This window comes from Callithrix jacchus, chromosome 10, assembly GCF_049354715.1.
Source record: "Callithrix jacchus isolate 240 chromosome 10, calJac240_pri, whole genome shotgun sequence".
In the NCBI taxonomy this organism is placed as follows: Eukaryota; Metazoa; Chordata; class Mammalia; order Primates; family Cebidae; genus Callithrix; species Callithrix jacchus.
The window spans coordinates 117349141-117369853 of record NC_133511.1 but is presented as its reverse complement, the minus strand read 5'-3'; the positions used below and the strand labels follow the sequence as shown (position 1 = coordinate 117369853).

Here is a 20713-nt window from a genome sequence, read left to right as displayed (position 1 = left end):
AGTTCAGAACCCATGGCCCTCTGATGTGACAGTGATGGGGTTCAGGTTGTGTTTCTGGGTTCACTCTGCCAGCTTCCCCCGAAAAGAGGGGGAAAGGAATCTTGCAGGGTGGGGCTTTGCCGTTGTCCTATCTGGCTCTGGTTTCCTTGCCTGATACATTAAAGTCAGCTTCCAGAGAACGCCACCCAAGGGTTTGAAGGGGCACAGTGGCTCTGTCCTCACAAAAGCAGCCCACATATGAGATTGCTGAATTCACTTAGGTCCTGCTGAGTCTTTCCCATTTGTTTTTCTTGGTTTCAAAACATCCCTAGAAGGGCCCACCCTTTCCGGAGGCCAAAGATCTGTTGTCAGAGAAAGAGAGTAGCCAGAGGAGGAAGATGACTTTAGGGTAGGCAGCAGTTGGGCAATAAGGGTGGAAAGGCTGCTGTCAGCTTGCCAAGAGCTTGAGGTAGAAAAAAACAAACTACATGTATATGCATCTATATAAATTTTTTATGTTCTATATTATCATTATTAGTTATATATTACTGAAGGTTCCTTAAAAGCAGTATAGTCATTATTGCTGTTATTATTATTATGGTTAGTTGTATACAATGGAATATTGTTGTTTGTGCTTATTATGATTACTAGCAATATTACTATTATTAGTTACATAGTACTGAATGCCTCAAAGCAGCATAGGCTTTTTATAAATACTTTTGCTCATCTTTGTGACAATTCTCCAGTGTTGGTATTGCTCCTCTATTTAACAGATTAGAAAAATGAGGCTCTAAGACCAGACTGGCCTAATAACAGGTAACTTGAACATCTCAAAGTGGCAATTCAGACATAAAGCTCCGTGACTCATGAATTCTCACAGTCATAAGTTGGTTCTTTTAATGATTTTTCTGAAGTTGCTAGAAGTTTACAGAAAAGGAAGTGCAGGCACATTTCACAAATCTTCATTCTGTAAGTATCACATCCTGTATAGCTGCAAACACTGGAATAAGGAAGGGCGGATGACTTTCAGAAGACGAAGGTAAGCAGAGACCGTTGATGGGGCTGTCTGAGAACCCAGACAGTGTCCAGCTCCCTCCTGGGAGCTTCTGAGGACTCAGCTGGAACCAACGGGCACAGGTAGGTAATGCTGAAAGGCTTATCTCATCTCACCATTCCCTTGCTGTGACCTCTTTAGAAGAGTAACCTGACTCGAAACTCCTTGACAGCAGTTAAGAGACACTAGAGCATTTTGAAAATAGAGTGGGCAAATGGAAGGAGTATCTGTTTTTAACTCTATTTCTGCTGAATTCTTATTGCATGAACTCAGTGAGTCACTTACCTAAGGTTGTGTAATTAACGGGAGAAGAGCTCTGGTCTCTTCAAATATTTTTAGACCATTTGTAAACCAGGCAGTCTCTTCAAATATTTTTGGACCATTTGTAAACCAGGCAGTCTGTGGGCTGAGAATGGTGCAGTGAAAAGGGATCCAAGCTGAGCTCAGCAACAAATATCACAGCCTACTTGGTGTTTATGCTAAAAAGTGGGGAGGATCCAGGACGCGAACCTATGTGAGATGACTCCAAGACCTGTTTTCATACCACTGCCTGCAGCTGCTTCTCCAGCCTGAGTAAACTCAGACACAGGCTGGCTTTGTCAGGTGGAAAAGTAGGAAGAGGTAGAATGATGTAGAGATTTATGCAAAAGCTTCAAACTCAAGGAAAGCTGGGATCCAAGACTGGCTTTAGAGCTTCCCGGCTGTGTGAACAGGGTTGAACTACAAGGGTAGCTGCAAATATTTCTTCAGCATTAATTTTAGGCCATGCATTTATACAACATGTATACTATTTGTGTTCATAACTTAAACTTTATTTGAATTTTCTTATTTATTACATGTTTTTACTAACTTAGATGCAGAGCTGTTGTAAGGATTAAAAGAACTGCAGGATAAACTAAAAACATGTCTAGTAAAATATGATAAACATATCAAAAATGAATGTTAATAAACAGTATGATTAGACAAGAAATAAATAAGCAGAGTTCATTTATTAGTCTGAAAATTCATCAAAGATGTGGCGATACAGTCATTGTCAGTAGCACTGGGGAAAGAGAGATTGTTGCATTTTGCAAATTTTGTGTGAGCATTTGCCTCTGGACATTGGACCTCTCAAAATTGATGTTGCTCCACCCTGTGATGTGTTTATTATCTGTAATGGACTGTGTCAAACATTATGGAAAAATCCTCATGAAACCAAGGTCGTGTGGTTTTCACTGTTCTATATTACCAGTTTCTTTCTCTAAGGGACAGGCTAAGCCTGGACTAATTGGCAGACTGACTTACAGTTTTTGGAGCCAGAACCAGGGAGCTCCGTACTTTTTAAGAGCTAAATCTATTTTTTCTTCCATAGTTGGCAGCACCATCATGACGTCACAACCTGTTCCCAATGAGACCGTCATAGTGCTCCCATCAAATGCCATCAGCTCCTCCCAAGCAGAGAAACCTGCACCCACCAACCAGGGGCAGGAGAGCCTGAAGAAATGTCTACAGGCAGAAGTCAAAGTTATTGGGGTAAATTTAATTCAGGACGTGTTGGAGGTGGGTCGGGGGAAGTTCCAACAGGTGATGTGTATCTTGGGACTGGAGAGCTGTTGTGAGTGTAGAGACTCTTAATCCTTCATTTTTGCCAGAGCAAGTCCGGGGTAGAAACCACTTGGAGAAAACTGTCGCAGAACTTCTCCGCAAGAGGTTGTCATAAAATGCTTTTTTCCCTTATTCTAAATATGAAGAATTGATTTTCTGTTGTTGTTTTTGTATTTTTACAATACAGTACCTCTCTAATTTTCTTTTACAAAAGTAATGGTGGTAAATAGTTACATATTATATGTATGTGTGTGTGTGTGTGTGTATATATATACATACACATAAATATATACATACCTATAATATGTGATTATATAATATATATATACATATCTATATCTGTATTTCACAATTGCATGCTTAATGATTCACACTGATTTTTGCAAAGAATTTTCCCGTCACTGCAAATCACAGAAAAAATACACCTCCTTTTCCTCTTTTCTCCTTACCTTTTTGAGAATGAAAATGATATTCACCTTTGGTTTGTCTGTCTTTCCTCTCATCCAGAATTTATGAAAGAAGCTGTATTGCATGAAGGAAGGAGAGAGAGAAGGGATCTGTATTGGATTGGGAGGGAAACACAGAGTTTTGGTTTCTAGAATTGCCTCTGCACTTATATGATCTGAGGTGAGGCCCTCTGTCTGACCGGGCTTCAGGACCTGGTGGGACTGGTTCCTTTGCCTCATGTACAATCATGGTTTTCTATGAGGCTCGTGTTACATAAGGTCTAGAAAACTTCTTGGTAAATGACAATAGAGCTGTAATCTCTGAGGTGTATGTCAGGAAGGAAACTACCTCCTAAGACAGAGCTTCAGTTATACAGGAGAACATGTAGTATTGGTTTCTGTTACTGTGTTGCTTTGCTAAGGGTGATGGCCTCTAAATGATGAGAACACATGGACATGTACAAGGGAACAGTGCACACGGGGACCTTTCGGAGGGTGGAGGGTTGGGAGGAGGGAGAGGATCAGGAAAAACAACTAATGGGTACTAGGCTTAATACCTGGATGATTAAATAACCTGTACAACAAACTCTCATGATGCAAGTTTACCTATATAAAGACCTGCACTTGTACCCTTGAACTTAAAAGTTTAAAAAAAAAGAGCTTCCAGAACTTCAGTGACAGGGTTGTGGACTGCAGTTTCCGAGGAGGTGAGCAGAGAGGGCCAAGCTCCATGTCGAGTGGAGTCTGGGGGATGAGGGGAGGGACTTCTGCACTGCCAATACTGCAGAGAATGTGGGCCTTTCAGGGGCCCCTGTCTCCAGAAAGGTAGAAAGACAATCCACTAGTCATGGACTCAGAGGTCCTGAGAGCTGAGAAAGCAGATCCCAGCAGCTGCTGTGAGCTGGAAGCAGGGGTCATGAGCAGACCAGGGCCTGAGAGGCAGAAATGCCAGAAGCCTTGCTGAGCACCTGCCAGACACCCGAGACCGTGGCTTCTGTGGCAGAGCAGCACACCCTCCAGGATGTCTTTTTATATTTCTCACTCCAGAGTTTCCACAGGGTTTGTATCCTCACTGGGATCTTGCAGAAGGTGATAATATATTAGCACTGTGGGAGAGGTGAAAAGGCCCTGTCTCTACAAATGCTGGTTTTAACCCTCAATTTCCCTTTCTCTTCCCACAGACTATCCAGATCTTGTGTGGCATGAAGGTGTTGGGCTTGGGGATTATTTTGGCATCTGCGTCTTTCTCTCCAAATTTTAGCCAAGTGATTTCTACGCTGCTGAAGTCTGCTTACCCATTCATAGGACCCTTGTGTGTGAGTTGAGTTTCTGAGGAGGGCAGAATGGAATGAAGATGGGAGGAAGATGCCAGTAGCTTAGACTTTCCACCTGCCATATTGCTATGTTTGATCTGCCAGGACCAAGGAGTCGATGGTGAAACTTGTTCTCCTGTGTGTGTAGTTCTGGGAGGATTGAGTGGGGTAGAATCACAGGAGTTGCCTGATTTTAGATCAACTTCTTGTCAGACTCAAATAAGCATTTGTCTTGAAAATCATCTTATTTTTCATCTTATCATCTTGAGTTATAATGAAGCGAGTGACTTCTCCCAGATTTAGGCAAAAAAAAAAAAATCCACTAATTAGGATAAAGTTGGGAAAGAATATTTTATTAAAAAAAAAAATGATTGTCAATGGAAGACATCATACACTCACAGAGAAACCACACTGTGATCCTCCCATGCTTGTGGGGATCATGGAGGAAGGAGAACTTACATTGCTGAGCATTTTGAAAATACTTTTACTGCATTGACTGATTCCCAGGGAAGGCTGAGTAGATATCTACGCCCCAGTGATGGACTGGAAATTCCTCTGAAATAGCTGCAGGTCTGGGGTTTCAAAAGGACTTAATGGTCCTTCTCTCAGAGAACTGCTTTCTCTTAGATTGAGCCTTTCTCATAATTAAGCTTCTCTTTCATAGATTATTTTTCCTTCAATTCAGTAGCTATTTGTTTTTCTTACATTTGCTTATTTGATGCACAAAGAAGTCCACCTTTTCATGTGTCTTGTCCATTGTCCATCTTTCCTCTTTTTTTTTTTTTTTTTTTTTGAGATGGAGTTTCGCTCTTGTTACCCAGGCTGGAGTGCAATGGTACAATCTCAGCTCACCGCAACCTCCACCTCCTGGGTTCAGGCAATTCTCCTGCCTCAGCCTCCTGAGTAGCTGGGACTACAGGCACGTGCCACCATGCCCAGCTAATTTTTTGTATTTTTAGTAGAGACGGGGTTTCACCATGTTGACCAGGATGGTCTCGATCTCTTGACCTCGTGATCCACCCGCCTCGGCCTCCCAAAGTGCTGGGATTACAGGTGTGAGCCACCGCGCCCGGCCTTCTTCTCTTATTAACTAAACTTACACTTGGATTTGGATTTCACCAGTTTTCCCCAAATGACCTCTTTCGATTCCAAGATCCATGCAAGGCTACTGCATTACACTGTTACATTTCACCGTGATGATTTCTCGGGCTCCTCTAGGCTTTCTCAGATTTTCCTTTTCCTTGAGGACTTCGATAGTTTTGGGTAGTGCTGGCTGAGATTTGTATAGAATGTTCCTAAATTTGGGTTTGTCTGATTTTTTTGATGTTTGGACTAGGTAAAGCACCATTTCATCAAGTTGTAGCAAGGGTCACGCTACCATCATAATGTCATCGACACAATTAACGTTAATCATGTGGTCAGGGTAGTATTTTCCAGGTTTCTCCTCTGTAAAATTACTACTTTTTTTTCTCCTCTTTCTATACTCTTTCAAAGCAAGTCACTAAGCACGGTCCACCGTTGGAGAGGCATCTAGTCCATTTTTTTAAAGACTTGCCATTTGTTTACATAGACACATAACTAAATGCCTGGGTCACAGGAATTATAACTTTTCTTCAGATTTTGCCCCCCCTTTTTTTAACTGTCAAAGAATTTTCTGTTTCTTAATGGCTCTAAATTCATCAGGTCTTGAATACTTTAAAGGATGAAAACAAGGTATCTGATTTTTTAAACACAGCCTTGAAGGATTTCTGCATTCATTCTTGTCTTTCCTTCTCTTCTCATTGACCACTTTACCTTAAACTGGGGTGCCAGCAATGTAAGATCCATGTCTGTGACCTCCCATATCTGTTAACTTCTCCCATCTTTTACTTTCTTTTAAAGAACCTAATAACAACACTTCTCTATCTCTTCAAAAACATTGAAGAGGAAGGAATACTTTCAAACTCACTTTATAAGGCCAGCATTACCCTGATACCAAAGCCAGACAAGAACATTACAAGAAAACTATAGGTCGATGCCCTAATGAACATTGATGCAAAAATATTCAACAAAATACCAGCAAACTGAATTCAACCGCATATTAGAAGGATCATTCACCATGATAAAGTGAGATTTATTCCCGAGGCGCAAGAATGGTTCAACCTACATGCCGAGTACCAGCTTAGTTGGGAGACCCCACCCAGGCGGCATTGAAGGTAATGAGAGGCAGACAACCACATAGAACAACACAGTGGATCTACCGGAGTGGGGGGCCAGCAGCCTCTCAAGCTGAGAGCCTCAGCATTCCAGGCTGAAGGCCCTGAGCAGATCCTCATCCATGTATTAATCTCTCTTGGACAGGTGATTCTTATTAACAAACAAGTGTTCTGAATTTACTCGTAACTCAAAAATATACCAAGTAGGCAGCTGTTACCCACCTCCCACTAATTGCAAACTAAAAGGCATTCTCCGCAAGGGAGCTATGGTGGGTAGGGTAAACTTAATGTTTCTCGACACCTATATAAATCAATAAATGTGATATATCACATCAATATAATGAAGGACAAAAACCACATGATTCTCCCAATTCTTTTCTCTTTTAATACTATTGCTTTCATATTCTTTTCTAGAGAACATCTTACACCAAAATTGCCTCATTTTTATTAAGAAAACAAAAATTATTTCCTGGTTTTTAAGGTCTTCATTTTGTTTATTGGGATATATTTCTGCTATCTTTTTTTTTCTGATACTATCTGAATGTTATATGGGAAAAAGGGACAAATCTATGTCTTTAAATGGATCTTACCTCATTGATTCATGATAGTCTTTCCCACAACAGTTTTCTGTGAACGTTGTGATAGTGACATCACAGTTACTCTGCACATAAAAACTGACCTGATTATTTTCTCTTTTATCTTAGTTTATCATCGCTGGCTCTGTGTCAATCACCACACAGAAACGGTTAACCACCTGTTTGGTGAGTTTGAGAACTATAACCCACAACCAAACGGATCAAAAGAAAACTTAGGACTCATTAAGGCCAGTCTTCCTACTTTCAAAAGCTGAAAACTCAGTTCCAGAGCAGTTTGTTGTTAGAATTAGGAGCTGGGCCTGGATCCCCTGTATCCTTGTTCAGAGCACATTTCTCCAATTATTATATCCTACATCGAAGTCGGCATTCAGAGAATTACGGTATTCCCTCTGCCCATGCCAAAGAATGTGTCACAGAAAAATTGTGCTTGTTTATGATGTCCTTTTGTGATCATTGGCCTTCAAATTCAGGTTTCCAATGGCAAGGAAGCTGACAGTGTTATAAAGAGGTCTATTTGTTGGGTTTCACTGTGTAAGCCCAGGTGTTACAACCTTTGAAAAAAATGAGTTGAAGTGTTGGTCCTGTGAAATATCCAAAGTAGGCTACTACATTATACACAGAGGCTGCTACATTACACTCCATTACATTTAGTCATGATGTCTCCTCAGGCTCCTCTAGACTTTCTCAGATTTTCCTTTTCCTTGAGGACTTCAATAATTTTGGGTAGTGCTGGCTGAGTGTATTCTTTCATCGACCTCACCAGAAGTATTATTTTGTTTGCATATAAATTCTCTCACCCTAAAAAGTTGTCCTTACTCATTTGTATTGGCTAAGAAAAGAAAAATAAGCTTTACCTGTTTTTAATCTCTTATTCCAGCAAAAACTAGAGTTGGAAATGGCAGAGAGAGAAAGGCTGGATTATGGGGAGCTTTTCTTGTCTTTAAAGTTTAATTAAGTCTTCAATCAATCTGTTATCCCTCAAGGGGTTGATGTTGGAGATTATGTGAGAGAATGTCATATAATGCAATTGCACAGAAACTCAATTTGAAATCTCTGGCCGTGAACGTCTCCCAAAGGAAGCAAGGAAGTGAGAGAGAGTGCTCAGAAAAAAATGCCAATTCTTTCTTTTTCCCATCGGTATTTAGATATCATTATTCGGAACCCTCAGTTAGACTCCCTACTACGAACTAGATCTGTGCCGTTCAATGTAACTTTCTATGATGATGTAAATGAAATGTAACCTTCTATAATAATGAAAATGCACTACAGTTGTACTGTACAATATTGCCATCACATGTGGCTATCAATGGTGTGAAATATAGATAGTGCAACTGAATAAAAATTTCACTTAATTTTCCTTAACTATATATAGTCAGTGCGGCTATTGGCAATCATACTGAGCATAGCCTGGCACAAGGGTAGTGTTTTCAAACTTCTAGGAGGAAATATCTGGGCCTCTTCCCCAAAGAACAATCCCACAGTGAATATGCAGGAAGCTCAAGGATGCAGGATGTGGTCTCAGGGTGGGCTCAGACTCACTAGAGACTTCCAGGTTTTAGTGAGCTCTCCTCTTGTCACACTTTGTACCAGCCCTTTCTGAGATTGCAGAAGAGATCGCCATCTCAAGGCGAATCTGGCTTATTCTAAGAAATATATACTCTGGGCATCGGGACTACCACTGGCTACTAGGAGCCCCAGGAGTATACACTTTAGTCGTTGTGTTGGGAAATCGGGGTCCCAAAGCATTAACTGGTGAGTTCCTAAAAGAAGAAGTGCCCATGTGGGATTACCTATCACTGTACTGTACAGCTGTGGGGTGTGCCCTGGAGCCTGCCTACCTATAACTATAGCGTTCAGAATGCTCTTAGCTCAATTCTCTTTTCCGTGTGAGTTGGAGTAGACAGGAAGTCACTTCTGAGAAGTTTATTTATTCCCTTCACTTCATCAATGTAGAAGTGAGAACCAGAGTGAGAAATAAAACCAAGGAATTGAGTATCCAAGGGAATAAGCTGAGACAAGTCTAGTACTGTGACCTCAAAATTCTGACCTGCAGTCTGGACCTTTCTTTTCTACTTCCCGCTGCCTCCCACATGTTACACCATCCTTGGGCCTGCACCTAGTACCCTGTCTACAGCCATCCCATGCTGCCCTCTATGTGGCCAATCATATGCCCACCCAGGTTCCGGGGCCTGCCTGAGACTCAGAACCACCCCCTCACTCATCCTTGAGAAGTGTGCTTTTGAGAGAGGCAGTGGGCACGCAAGCGTGAACTATTAGGTTGATGCAAACATAATTGTGGTTTTTCACATATGGCAAAAACCACAATTACTTTTGCACCATGCTAATACATTATCTACTTTTTCCATGTGGCTGATGCTTCCACCAGGGGTTTCTGAGTTGAGCAAGAGAGAAACTGCATCTGGTACATTGCCACCTTTGCTTTGGGTCATGCTCTGTTGGTAATGTTGCAAGCAAAGTCTCATGCAGGCCCTGCTATCTATCCCAGAGAAAGAATTTAGGAAGAGTAACATTCTCTACCACATCACCGAGGTCCCACTTAAGGGGAACCAGTTCATATATTCATTCATTCAGCCAAGATTTACCTTGGAGAATTTGAGATTTTTGCTGGACACTGGAGAGTCATATAGCAATAAATGATCAATCCCAGACCTGCTGAGGAGACACATAAGGGAGTAACTTACAATTTAATGGCAAAGATGTATAAGAGAGAATCTGGCTCATTAGCAATGATCCTTACCCAGCATTTCTCTTTTAGGTGCACAGCAGCCAGGCTGGAAGCATTCTGAGTGCTCTGTCTGCTCTGGTGGGTTTCATTCTCCTGTCTGTCAACTTGGCTGCCTTAAATCCTGCCTTATTGCAGTGTGAGTTGGACAAAAATAATATACCAACCAGAAGTTACCATTATGATCCAGTTAATATCAGGGACTGCTATGCAGCCAAAGCCAGTCTGACTGTAAGTATTTTTAGATGGGACGTTCTAATTTCATGAGGTGTTCAAAAGCCTTGATTTCTTGTTATTCCTTCTTTTGAAAATCTGTTTGTTCTGGTTTGGGCATATGGGGGAAGGCCAGGGTTATGTAAATCTAAGGGGACTACATGGTTGAGATTAAGAGGATTACCTACTAATAGAGTATAATTGAAAATGTTAAATAAGGTTGACGATGAAAAACTTTTAATTTATTGTTTGTAGAGTTTCTTGATTATCAAACTAATCCAATTTTGGAGGCATAAAATATGAGTTTGTCAAATTGAGAATCTTGGTACACGGAATGGTGGATTAAGAATGGAAACAGAGCAGAAAGAATATGCCAACAAGGAAACCTAGTATGTGTGTGTGGTAAGGAGTTTATTTTGTCTGAGAAGACACCAGACTCGAAACTGAGAAAAAGAGAATAGGAAATATGGGGTTAGAAGGTAAGGGCTTATCCTAATGATCACAATAATAAATAATACTGATCCGGTGAGAATGCAACATTATTGTTGCTTTTTGTTATAGCTGAAAGAAGTATGATATATTAAATCAGGAGATAAGAAATAGAGGGAGACAGAGAGTGTAACTGAATGATTGCAGGAGAATTCAATCTCTTTGGAAGAAGAAAAATAATGAAATTTGGCTGACAGAAATAATATGTCTGAAGTTGAAAAACTAAGGAGCATGTGCATGGTCTGCAACACATTGTGAGAAAAGCATAAGAGTAAAGCAGTTGCAGAATATTTACTGTCCTGTAATCACATAAATGAGATAAGCCAAGAACTCAGCAGGAAGATGGATGGATAGAAAGGTCTGGTCACAGACACGCTGGTACAGCACTCATTATAAAGTGGACCTTGCTCTCAAGGTACTGGTATAATGAGAAAAAGTACAAGTAAATGAGGCTGACAGTAATTAGTACAAATTAACACATGGCACAGCCAATTCCACCTTGGGAAAAATTCTGAAGAGAAATTTTGGAGAAATTTGGAAGTGATAAAGTATAAATCCATAATGAGACAATTTTACATTGGAAATAAGAGAGATTCTGTTGATCTTGCTTGCTGGAACTATTTCCAAGGAATGGAAACAAGTTGTATCTTCTCTTTAACTATGTGTAAATACCACAACACAAAAGTTCATGAACTGCCATTCACAATTGCTACAAAAAGAATAAAATACCTAGGAATACAACTCACAAGGAACGGTAAGGGACCTCTTCAAGGAAAACTACAAACCACTACTCAACAAAATAAGAGAGGACACAAACAGATGGAGAAACATTCCATGTTCATGGTTAGGAAGAATTAATATCATGAAATGGCCATACTGCCCAAAGTAATTTACATAATCAATGCTATCCCCATCAAGCTACCAATGAGCTTCTTCACAGAACTGGAAAGAAACACCTTAAACTTCATATGGAACCAAAAGAGAGCCCGCATAGCCAAGTCAATTCTAAGCAAAAAGAACACAGCAGGAGGCATCACACTACCGGACTTCAAACTATACTACAAGGGTACAGTAATTAAAATAGCATGGTACTGGTACCAAAACAGAGATATAGACCAATGGAACAGAACAGAGGCCTCGGAGGCAACACAACACATCTACAACCATACAATCTTTGATAAACCTGACAAAAACAAGCAATGGGGAAAGGATTCCCTGTTTAATAAATGCTGTTGGGAAAACTGGCTAGCTATGTGCAGAAAGCAGAAACTGGACCCCTTCCTGACACCTTACACTAAAATTTACTCCAGATGGATTAAAGACTTAAACATAAGACCTGGCACCATAAAAATCCTAGAAGAAAATCTAGGCAAAACCATTCAGGACATAGGAATAGGCAAGGACTTCATGAACAAAACACCAAAAGCATTGGCAGCAAAAGCCAAAATAGACAAATGGGACCTAATCAAACTCTACAACTTCTGCACGGCAAAAGAAGCAGTCGTGAGAGTGAATCAGCAACCAACAGAATGGGAAAAAACTTTTGCAGTTTACCCATCTGACAAAGGGCTGACATCCAGAATTTAAAAGAACTCAAACAGATTTAAAGAAAAAAAACCAAAGAAGCCCATTCAAAAGTGGGCAAAGGATATAAATAGACACTTGACAAAAGAAGACATATATGAGGCCAACAATCATATGAAAAAATGCTCATCATCACTGGTCATCAGAGAGATGCAAATCAAAACTACACTGAGATACCATCACACACCAGTTAGAATGGCGATCATTAAAAAATCTGAAGACAACAGATGCTGGAGTGGATGTGGAGAAATAGGAACACTTCTACACTGCTTGTGGGAGTGTAAATTAGTTCAACCATTGTGGAAGACTGTGGCGATTCCTTAAGGACCTAGAAATAGAAATTCCATTTGACTCAGCAATCCCATTACTGGGTATATATCCAAAGGACTATAAAGCATTCTACTATAAGGACACATGCACACGAATGTTCATTGCAGCACTATTTACAATAGCAAAGACCTGGAATCAACCCAAATGCCTATCGATGATAGACTGGACAGGGAAAATGTGGCACATATACACCATGGAATATTATGCAGCAATCAAAAACGATGAGTTCATGTCCTTTGTAGGGACATGGATGAACCTGGAGAACATCATTCTCGCAAAGTGACGGAAGAACAGAAAATGAAACACCGCATGTTCTCACTCATAGGTGGGTGTTGAACAATGAGAACACATGGACACAGGAAGGGGAGCACTGTACACTGGGGTCTGTTGGGGGGGATAGGAGAGGGATAGTGGGGGGTGGGAGTTGGGGAGATATAGCATGGGGAGAAATGCCAGATATAGGTGAAGGGGAGGAAGGCAGCAAATCACACTGCCACGTGTCTACCTATGCAACTATCTTGCATGTTCTTCACATGTACCCCAAAACCTAAAATGCAATAAAAATAAAATAAAATATAGGTTTTAGTGCTGCCTCAGGATGTAAAGTATAACAAGGGGGTGGGGTGGGCAGTTTGGGCCTCTGAGGCTTATGTGTGCCTAGCTCCCCCCACAGCCAGCTCTGCAGTGGTCTGCTCCGGTGGATTTGGGTTCCAAATGGAAGGCTGCGTGTTCTCCTCTGCTTATTGTTTCCCCAGTTGCTGTGGCGATTGCCAGAGCAGCCTTAGCGCTGTGCAGAGCCCAGGTCTACCTCTCAGCCCTACTTAGGGTTGGTCCTGGTGGAGCTACGCAGGGTTGTGGCAGCACTGCCTCAAAATATGACAGCAGATTCTAATTCTTATGGGTTTCCATGGGAATTCGTGATATGGGCAGCTATTGTTGGATTTTTTGCTGTTCCCATTTTTTTGTGGAGAAGTTTGAGATCGGTTAGGAGTCGGCTTTATGTGAGAAGAGAGAAAAAGCTTGCCAGTGAGCTTTCTGAACTAATTGACAAAAAAGGTAAACTACTTGAAAACCTTACCCTCATTAAAAAAGAGCATGAAGGCTGTGAAGTAGAGACATCTTTAAAGGAGGCCAGCTTTGAGGAGGAGGCAGCAGAAGCACGAAGTTTGGAGGCAACATGTGAAAAGCTGAGCAGGTCCAATGATGAACTTAAGGATGAGATACTTGGTCTCAAAAAAGAGTTAAAGGAACAGAAATCAAAACGTTCTGAACAAAAGCAACTGATGGCGGATATTTCAAAAACGATACAGTCTCTAGAAGATGAGTCAAAATCCCTCAAATCACAAGTAGCTGAAGCCAAAATCATCTTCAAGATATCTCAAATGAATGAAGAACGACTGAAGATAGCAATAAAAGATGCCTTGAATGAAAATTCTCAACTTCAGGAAAGCCAGAAAGAGCTTTTGCAAGAAGTTGAAGTATGGAAAGAACAAGTGAGTGAACTTAATAAGCAGAAAATAACATTGGAAGACTCCAGAGTACACGCAGAGCAAATTCTAAACGATAAAGACACTCACATCGAGACTCTGACTGAACGCTTGCTGAAGATGAAAGACTGGGCTGCTGTGCTTGGAGAAGACATAATGGAAGAGGAGAACTTGAAATTAGCAATGAACACCGAATCAGAAGATGGTGCTAACTTAGATCATCCTCCAAAAGGAGCTTTGAAGAAACTGATTCATAATGCTAAGTTAAACACTTCTTTAAAAATCTTGGAAGGAGAAAGAAACCAAATTGATTTTCAGTTATCTGAAGTTGAAAAAACAAAGGAAGAGCTTACACAGTGTATTAAAAATCTTCAGACTCAACAAGCATCTTTGCAGTCAGAAAATACACATTTAGAAAGTGAGAATCAGAAGCTTCAACAGAAACTTAAAATAATGACTCAATTCTATCAAGAAAATGAAATGAGACTCTATAGGAAATTAACACTACAGGAGAACAGCCGGTTAAAGAAAGAAGAGAAACTTTCTAAAGTGGACAAAAAGATTGTCCATGCCGCTGAGGAGCTGGAGACCTGTAGAAAGCGAGCCAAAGATCTTGAAGAAGAATTCAAGAGAACTACTCATTACTATCAGCGGTGGGCTACTGCCTATGAGAAAAAAGCGCATCGTAATTGGTTGGCTGCTCAGACTGCTGAGGGAAACCTCAATGATTTAAGGAAAGAAAATGCTCACAGCAGACAAAAATTAACTGAAATAGAGTTTAAATTTAAACTCTTAGCAAAAGATCCTGATGCATTTGATGTTCCAAATAGGGCGTTTGGCAGAGAACATTCCCCGTATGGTCCCTCACCGATGGGTGGACCTTCATGTGAAATGAGAGCTTTTCTCTGTCCTCCAACTTTGTTGGAGGGTCCACTCAGACTCTCACCTTTGCTTCCCGTGGGGAAAGGAAGAGGCTCAAGAGGCCCAGGGAATCCTCTGCATCATCAGAGTACAAATGAAAGAGGAGAATCAACCTGTGGTAGGTTACCAGATCTTCACAGGGCTCCTTCTGACACTGGGTTCCTGTCACCTCGGTGGGAACAGGATCGTAGGATGATGTTTCCTCCACCAGGACACCAGGTCTACTGTGGTTGTAGACAAATGCGAAAGTAACTTTATGCTTAATTAAATAAATTGTAGTTTATTTTTAACATAAAAAAAGATTTATGAGCTTCCTTTCTTCCTCTTCCATCGTTCCCTGCCTCACCTTCGTAGATGATAGAGCTAGACCACCCTTCCATAGCTGAACACCCTCCTTACTCCCTCCCTGCAAAACTTGCACACAGGCAGACCTAGAATCCTCAAGACCACCAGAGTGGCTTTCTGGTACCACTCTTGCTAGACCAAAGAAAAGATGTGGAGGGAATTTTGCATCTCAATTCTTCATATCTTAGATAGTGCTAAATGATCCATATGTTTTCTTATAGTTGGATGTGCATGGATTTACACAAACACACGCACACACAGAACACCCTCTCCAACCACTTTTTGTGTACTTTTCACAACTGCCCAGCAGATGACAGCAAAGTGTCCTGAGGAACCACGTTTTCTATAATTCAGCTGTAGAGCTAGAAGCTAAATTGCCCCTCTAGGTATAGATTGGATTGGGAAATGTGGCACATATACACCATGGAATATTATGCAGCAATCAAAAATGATGAGTTCGTGTCATTTGTAGGGACGTGGATGAATCTGGAGAACATCATTCTCAACAAACTGACACAAGAACAGAAAATGAAATACTGCATATTCTCACTCATAGGTGGGTGATGAAAAATGAGAACACATGGACACAGGGAAGGGAGTACCAAACACTGGGGTTTATTGGGGGGAATAGGAGAGGGACAGTGGCACGGGGGAGCTGGGGAGGGATAGCCTGGGGAGAAATGCCAAATGTGGGTGAAGGGGAGGAAGGCAGCAAAGCACACTGCCATGTGTGTACCTATGCAAATGTCTTGCATGTTCTGCACATGTACCCCAAAACCTAAATGCAATTTAAAAAAATAAAAAATAAAAGTTCATGTGGTCAAATTATTTTCTTTTATTATCAGATGGCCAGTTCTGCCCAACAAATGTCTCAGGATGGAAATAGTAGAACCTATCCTTTTGAGTTGCCGTTGGTGATTAGCAACTCTGACAGTTAACTACCTTCGTTGTTTTTTCTAACGCTTCCATCCACCAAAAAAAAAAAAAAGAACAAAACAACAAAAATCAAGAACAAATCCAAAGGGGTTCAGATACCTAGACACATAGACACATAGATGGGGATGTCGATACTGAATTTTAGGAAGGACTTACACAGTCAAAACCTCCTTGATCCTCACAAATCTCTGAGAAAGAAATGTTGCTTTGCATATTTCATGCATAAGGAAACAGGAGCTAGAGAAAGAGAGAGACTTGTCCAGGCTTACTCAGCTACTAAGCAGTAAAGGTGAGGCGAGAATTGGAGCTGCTGATTCTCAGTCCTGGGAGTTACCGCACCACGCGGCTTTCTTACCGACTGGACAATGTCCTCAGAACTATTGATGTCTCAAAGAAGTCAGAAGGAAGTATATGAAGTGGATTAGTTGATTTACTTACTACTCATCTCCCTTTCTCCTCTCAAGGAAGTGAATGAGTGAAGGAGCTGAATTTAGACAATTGTGAGGTGTGTGAAGAGCAGTTTTGTTTTCCTGATGGTGTCCTTACTTCATTCTCTAACGGTTGAGGTGGTCTTCATCTCTACGGTCACCTCTCAACCAGGTGTGAAGGCTTCGGCTGACCCAAGCGCCACCAATTTTTTTATTTCTTGACTTTCAGGGAACTCTGTCTCTGATGCTGATTTGTACTGTGCTAGAATTCTGCCTGGCTGTGCTCACTTCTGTGCTGCGGTGGAAACAGGCTCACTTTGACTTCTCAGGGGTGAGTGTGCTGGCTGGCCTCACATAATCTTGTCTAGGTGTATCTTATCTCTACACTGTGTAGAGCTAGCTATGTCACCAAGAGTAGTGGAAGGATTGTTTGACAAAGGGCTTATATCCAAAATCTACAAAGAACTAAAACAGATTTACAAGAAAAAAAACCAAACAAACCAATTCAAAAGTGGGCAAAGGATATGAACAGACACTTTACAAAAGAAGACATAGAAAAGGCCAACAAACATATGAAAAAATGGTCATCATCACTGGTCATTAGAGAGATGCAAATCAAAACCACATTGAGATACCATCTCACATCAGTTAGAATGGTGATCATTAAAAAATCTGGAGACAACAGATGCTGGAGAGGATGTGGAGAAATAGGATCACTTTTACACTGTTGGTGGGAGTGTAAATTAGTTCAACCATGTGGAAGACAGTGTGTCAATTCCTCAAGGACCTAGAAATAGAAATTCCATTTGAACCAGCAATCCCATTACTGGGTATATATCCAAATGATTATAAATCATTCTATTATAAGGACATATGCACATGTATGTTCATTGCAGAACTTTTTACAATAGCAAGACTTGGAACCAACCCAAATGCCCATCGATGATAGACTGGACAGGGAAAATATGACACATATACACCATGAAATACTGTGCAGCCATAAAAAATGATGAGTTCATGTCCTTTGTAGGGACATGGATGAATCTGGAAACCATCATTCTCTGCCAACTGACACAAGAACAGAAAATGAAACACCACATGTTCTCACTCATAGGCAGGTGTTGAAGAATGAGAACACATGGACACGGGGAGGGGAGCATCACACACTGGGGTCTGTTGGGGGGGAACTAGGGGAGGGACAGTGGGGGATGGGGAGTTGGGGAGGGATAGCATGGGGAGAAATGCCAGATATAGATGATGGGGATGGAGGCAGCAAACCACATTGCCATGTATGTACCTATGCAACAGTCCTGCATATTCTTTACATGTAACCCAGAATCTAAAATGCAATAAAATATATATATATATACATATATATATATGAAAAATAAAGTGTAATAGAAGGAATATCAGCCAGTCATGAAAAACACATGGAAGGTCATTTTTCTGGTAATGGAAGGCAGAGAAGGAAAGCAGATGGCAGTTGAGTAGCTGACAAGCTGAGAGTTCACTGGATATGAAAATAGTTAAACATGAGAAATCAACTGGTTCCATCTTCCGTTTTTGTCAATGGAGGGAGTGAGACTCTGGGAAGTCAAATGACTTGCCTGGCTTGCCTGGCATTATGCTATCAGTTCGTGCCTGTGCTGAGGACTCTAGAACCCGGCTTGCCTCCCTCCTAAGTGGAAACAATTTCTGCCACAACCACTAGTCTCCTGATTAATATTTACTCAGTAAAGGGCATTTACACATGTGACTAGTTCCAGTGAATGTCTTATGCTCTGCTTTTCCTCCTAGTGATCTTAAAATTCTTTTTCCTCTTAAAAGATATATTAAACATGTATTGTTGAATCAAATTCCATAGGATACCACTCCTATGGACTCATGGCTTTATTTAACTGAATTCAAAAGCCTTGATTTCTCCAAAATTTTACTAGAGAGAATAGAATGAATACTAGGGTGACAGATTGCAATTATTTGAAGAGCCTAGTGATCTGCTCTACTTACCTTGGATTAGCTAAGATTCTATGTGTATAGCTGGGGAAATGGTATATGTACATCTATCTTGAACCTGAATGAAGCCTGAAGATCTAACATACTTTGTCTCTTCCAGAGTGTGCATTTCCTACCTCACAGTTATGTCAGTAATTCTGGCATGCCCTCAAAGATGACTCATGACCCTGGATATGAAGAACTATTGACTTCTTAGGAAAAAAGGATAAATATTCATTGGAAAGTTGATTTTTATGATAACACGAAAACCTAATCATTATCAAAAAGCAAACTTAAGTTTCCTAAACATAAGCTTTTAAAGTAATGAACTAAAGTAAATAAATAAGCTAAATAAAGTAAAGTAAAAAAATTATTTCACTATCATTTAAGATATGTGTTCATTGGGGATCTCTTGATTAGCCTGACATTGACCCAGCAAAGGCACAGGCCTGTAAATTACCATTTACAAGACTAGCCAAACTGTCATAGACATTTCCCAGGAAACTAGGCAGGATGATCATTCAAAAAACACAATGAAGCAAAGGATACAACGTTTTTTTAAGCCCTGAATTGTGAACAGGAGTTAGCTGATTTGTTGTGGAGTTTAGATGCCTTCGTCATGGGTGCCAGTATGTTATGTCATGTATTTTACTCATTAGTGTATAAAGGCAAGTCCCGTATGATGAAGCCTCGGGGTGTATGGAAGTAGCTGGCTTCAAAATAAAATCTTTGAGTGCATGTTTTGTTTTAATTCTTATTTTGTTGTTTTTTTCTTTAAACACAGAGTAAGTCCATTATGACAGACATAAACCCAAATTTGAACTCCATTTTCTCCCCACCAAATATTCAAACCAAACTAATGAGTGAACAGAAGCTAACCAGGAATGTTTATCTGTTACAAAGCAACAACCAGTTCATTCTTATTTTCTTATTTCAGAAAAGACCAATTGTTTGTGTATAAATGTTAAGTCTCAGCATATGCGCATGTGCACATGCACACACACACACACACACACACACACAGAAAAGTATTTCAATTTTACATGAGCTCCATTTCTTTGAAAGATCTGGTCATGTTTCTCTGCTCTAAACCACTATAGCAGGGGTCATACTCACTGTATCAGATATTTTGATACCCAGACAGTTTCTCTGCTGGTTTTTTCCAGTCTAAAACTGGACTGTCAGATTCTTTGATTTTTAGCTTTATCTTCAAAATATGTTTTATTATGGCTTCTCCCTGTCCTTTGCACCCCATTTCTTTTATTTATTTACCTATCGTGGACATTCAGCTTTTATTGATACTTATTGGATACCAGACATGACAGTGAAATTAGGGATGTATACAGGGCACTAACTATTTGAACACAGAGTAAAGCATACCTTCTTCTGACTAAAAGAATGTATGGGATAAACACGTGTTTGGGTGCATGTGTCGGGTGGGGAGAGAGAGCAAGGGAGAGTGAGACAGAGAGAGAGTCCTTTCTTTGAAAATCCACCTCCCCCCATCAATCATATGGTGCCACCTTCTGCCACAGGAGAGAACTGTGACCCAGAATCCACAATTGGTATATTCATCTACTGTACTCACACTCCAGCTTTGTTCCTCATCCCGGCCACCATATCTTCACCACCACAGCACTCTGGATACCAGAAGTTTTACTGATTATCCAGTCACACTTCTGGTCTTTGAAGTTCCCCCGGCTATCTCTTCAGCTTTGACTCATTTATCAGGGAAGGGATCCAGCCCTTTAGGCCACCCTCAAAGCCACTTTTTGTCCTAGGCTCAACCTCACTGCCATGTCAGTCATTGATATCTCTTTTTTCAAGTAGCAATGCCTCTCCAGCCCAAGTCAAATAAGAATGACACCTACCTTAAGATAGAACTTGTATTGAGATAACCTTTACAAAGCAGTTACCATTATAACTGGCACATGAAAGATGCTCAGTGAACTGGAGTTTTATTGCCTGTTTACTTCCCTTTGGTTTCACTTCCATAGTCCAACTTTCCTTCCCCTTTCACTTCCATACTCTATGTCTAAAATGAACATCAACCCCAATACATCACTAGGATTTGGAAC

General features: G+C 40.7%; 2 protein-coding genes across 29 annotated transcripts in view; both read left to right on the top strand.

Annotated features, from left to right (window-relative positions):
* MS4A6A (membrane spanning 4-domains A6A) overlaps window positions 1-19373 on the top strand; it is a 269396-nt gene extending 250023 nt beyond the window's left edge. For 12 of the 28 annotated variants that reach the window (XM_078341121.1, XM_078341120.1, XM_078341119.1 and 9 more), the window contains 6 exons: window positions 2385-2572; window positions 4245-4379; window positions 7276-7332; window positions 9944-10141; window positions 16873-16974; window positions 18757-19373. In XM_078341121.1, the coding sequence (XP_078197247.1) occupies window positions 2399-2572; window positions 4245-4379; window positions 7276-7332; window positions 9944-10141; window positions 16873-16974; window positions 18757-18852 (762 nt within the window). In that variant the 5' untranslated portion in view covers window positions 2385-2398 and the 3' untranslated portion in view covers window positions 18853-19373. The other 16 variants (XM_078341127.1, XM_078341128.1, XM_078341129.1 and 13 more) reach the window with 12 other exon arrangements.
* On the top strand, window positions 12977-15236 carry LOC100413596 (melanoma inhibitory activity protein 2). The gene is given in 2 exon segments (XM_017978167.5): window positions 12977-13328; window positions 13331-15236. Coding segments are annotated over 2 exon segments (1944 nt in total). The 5' UTR covers window positions 12977-13240; the 3' UTR covers window positions 15187-15236.
* Window positions 19374-20713: the final 1340 nt, after the last annotated feature.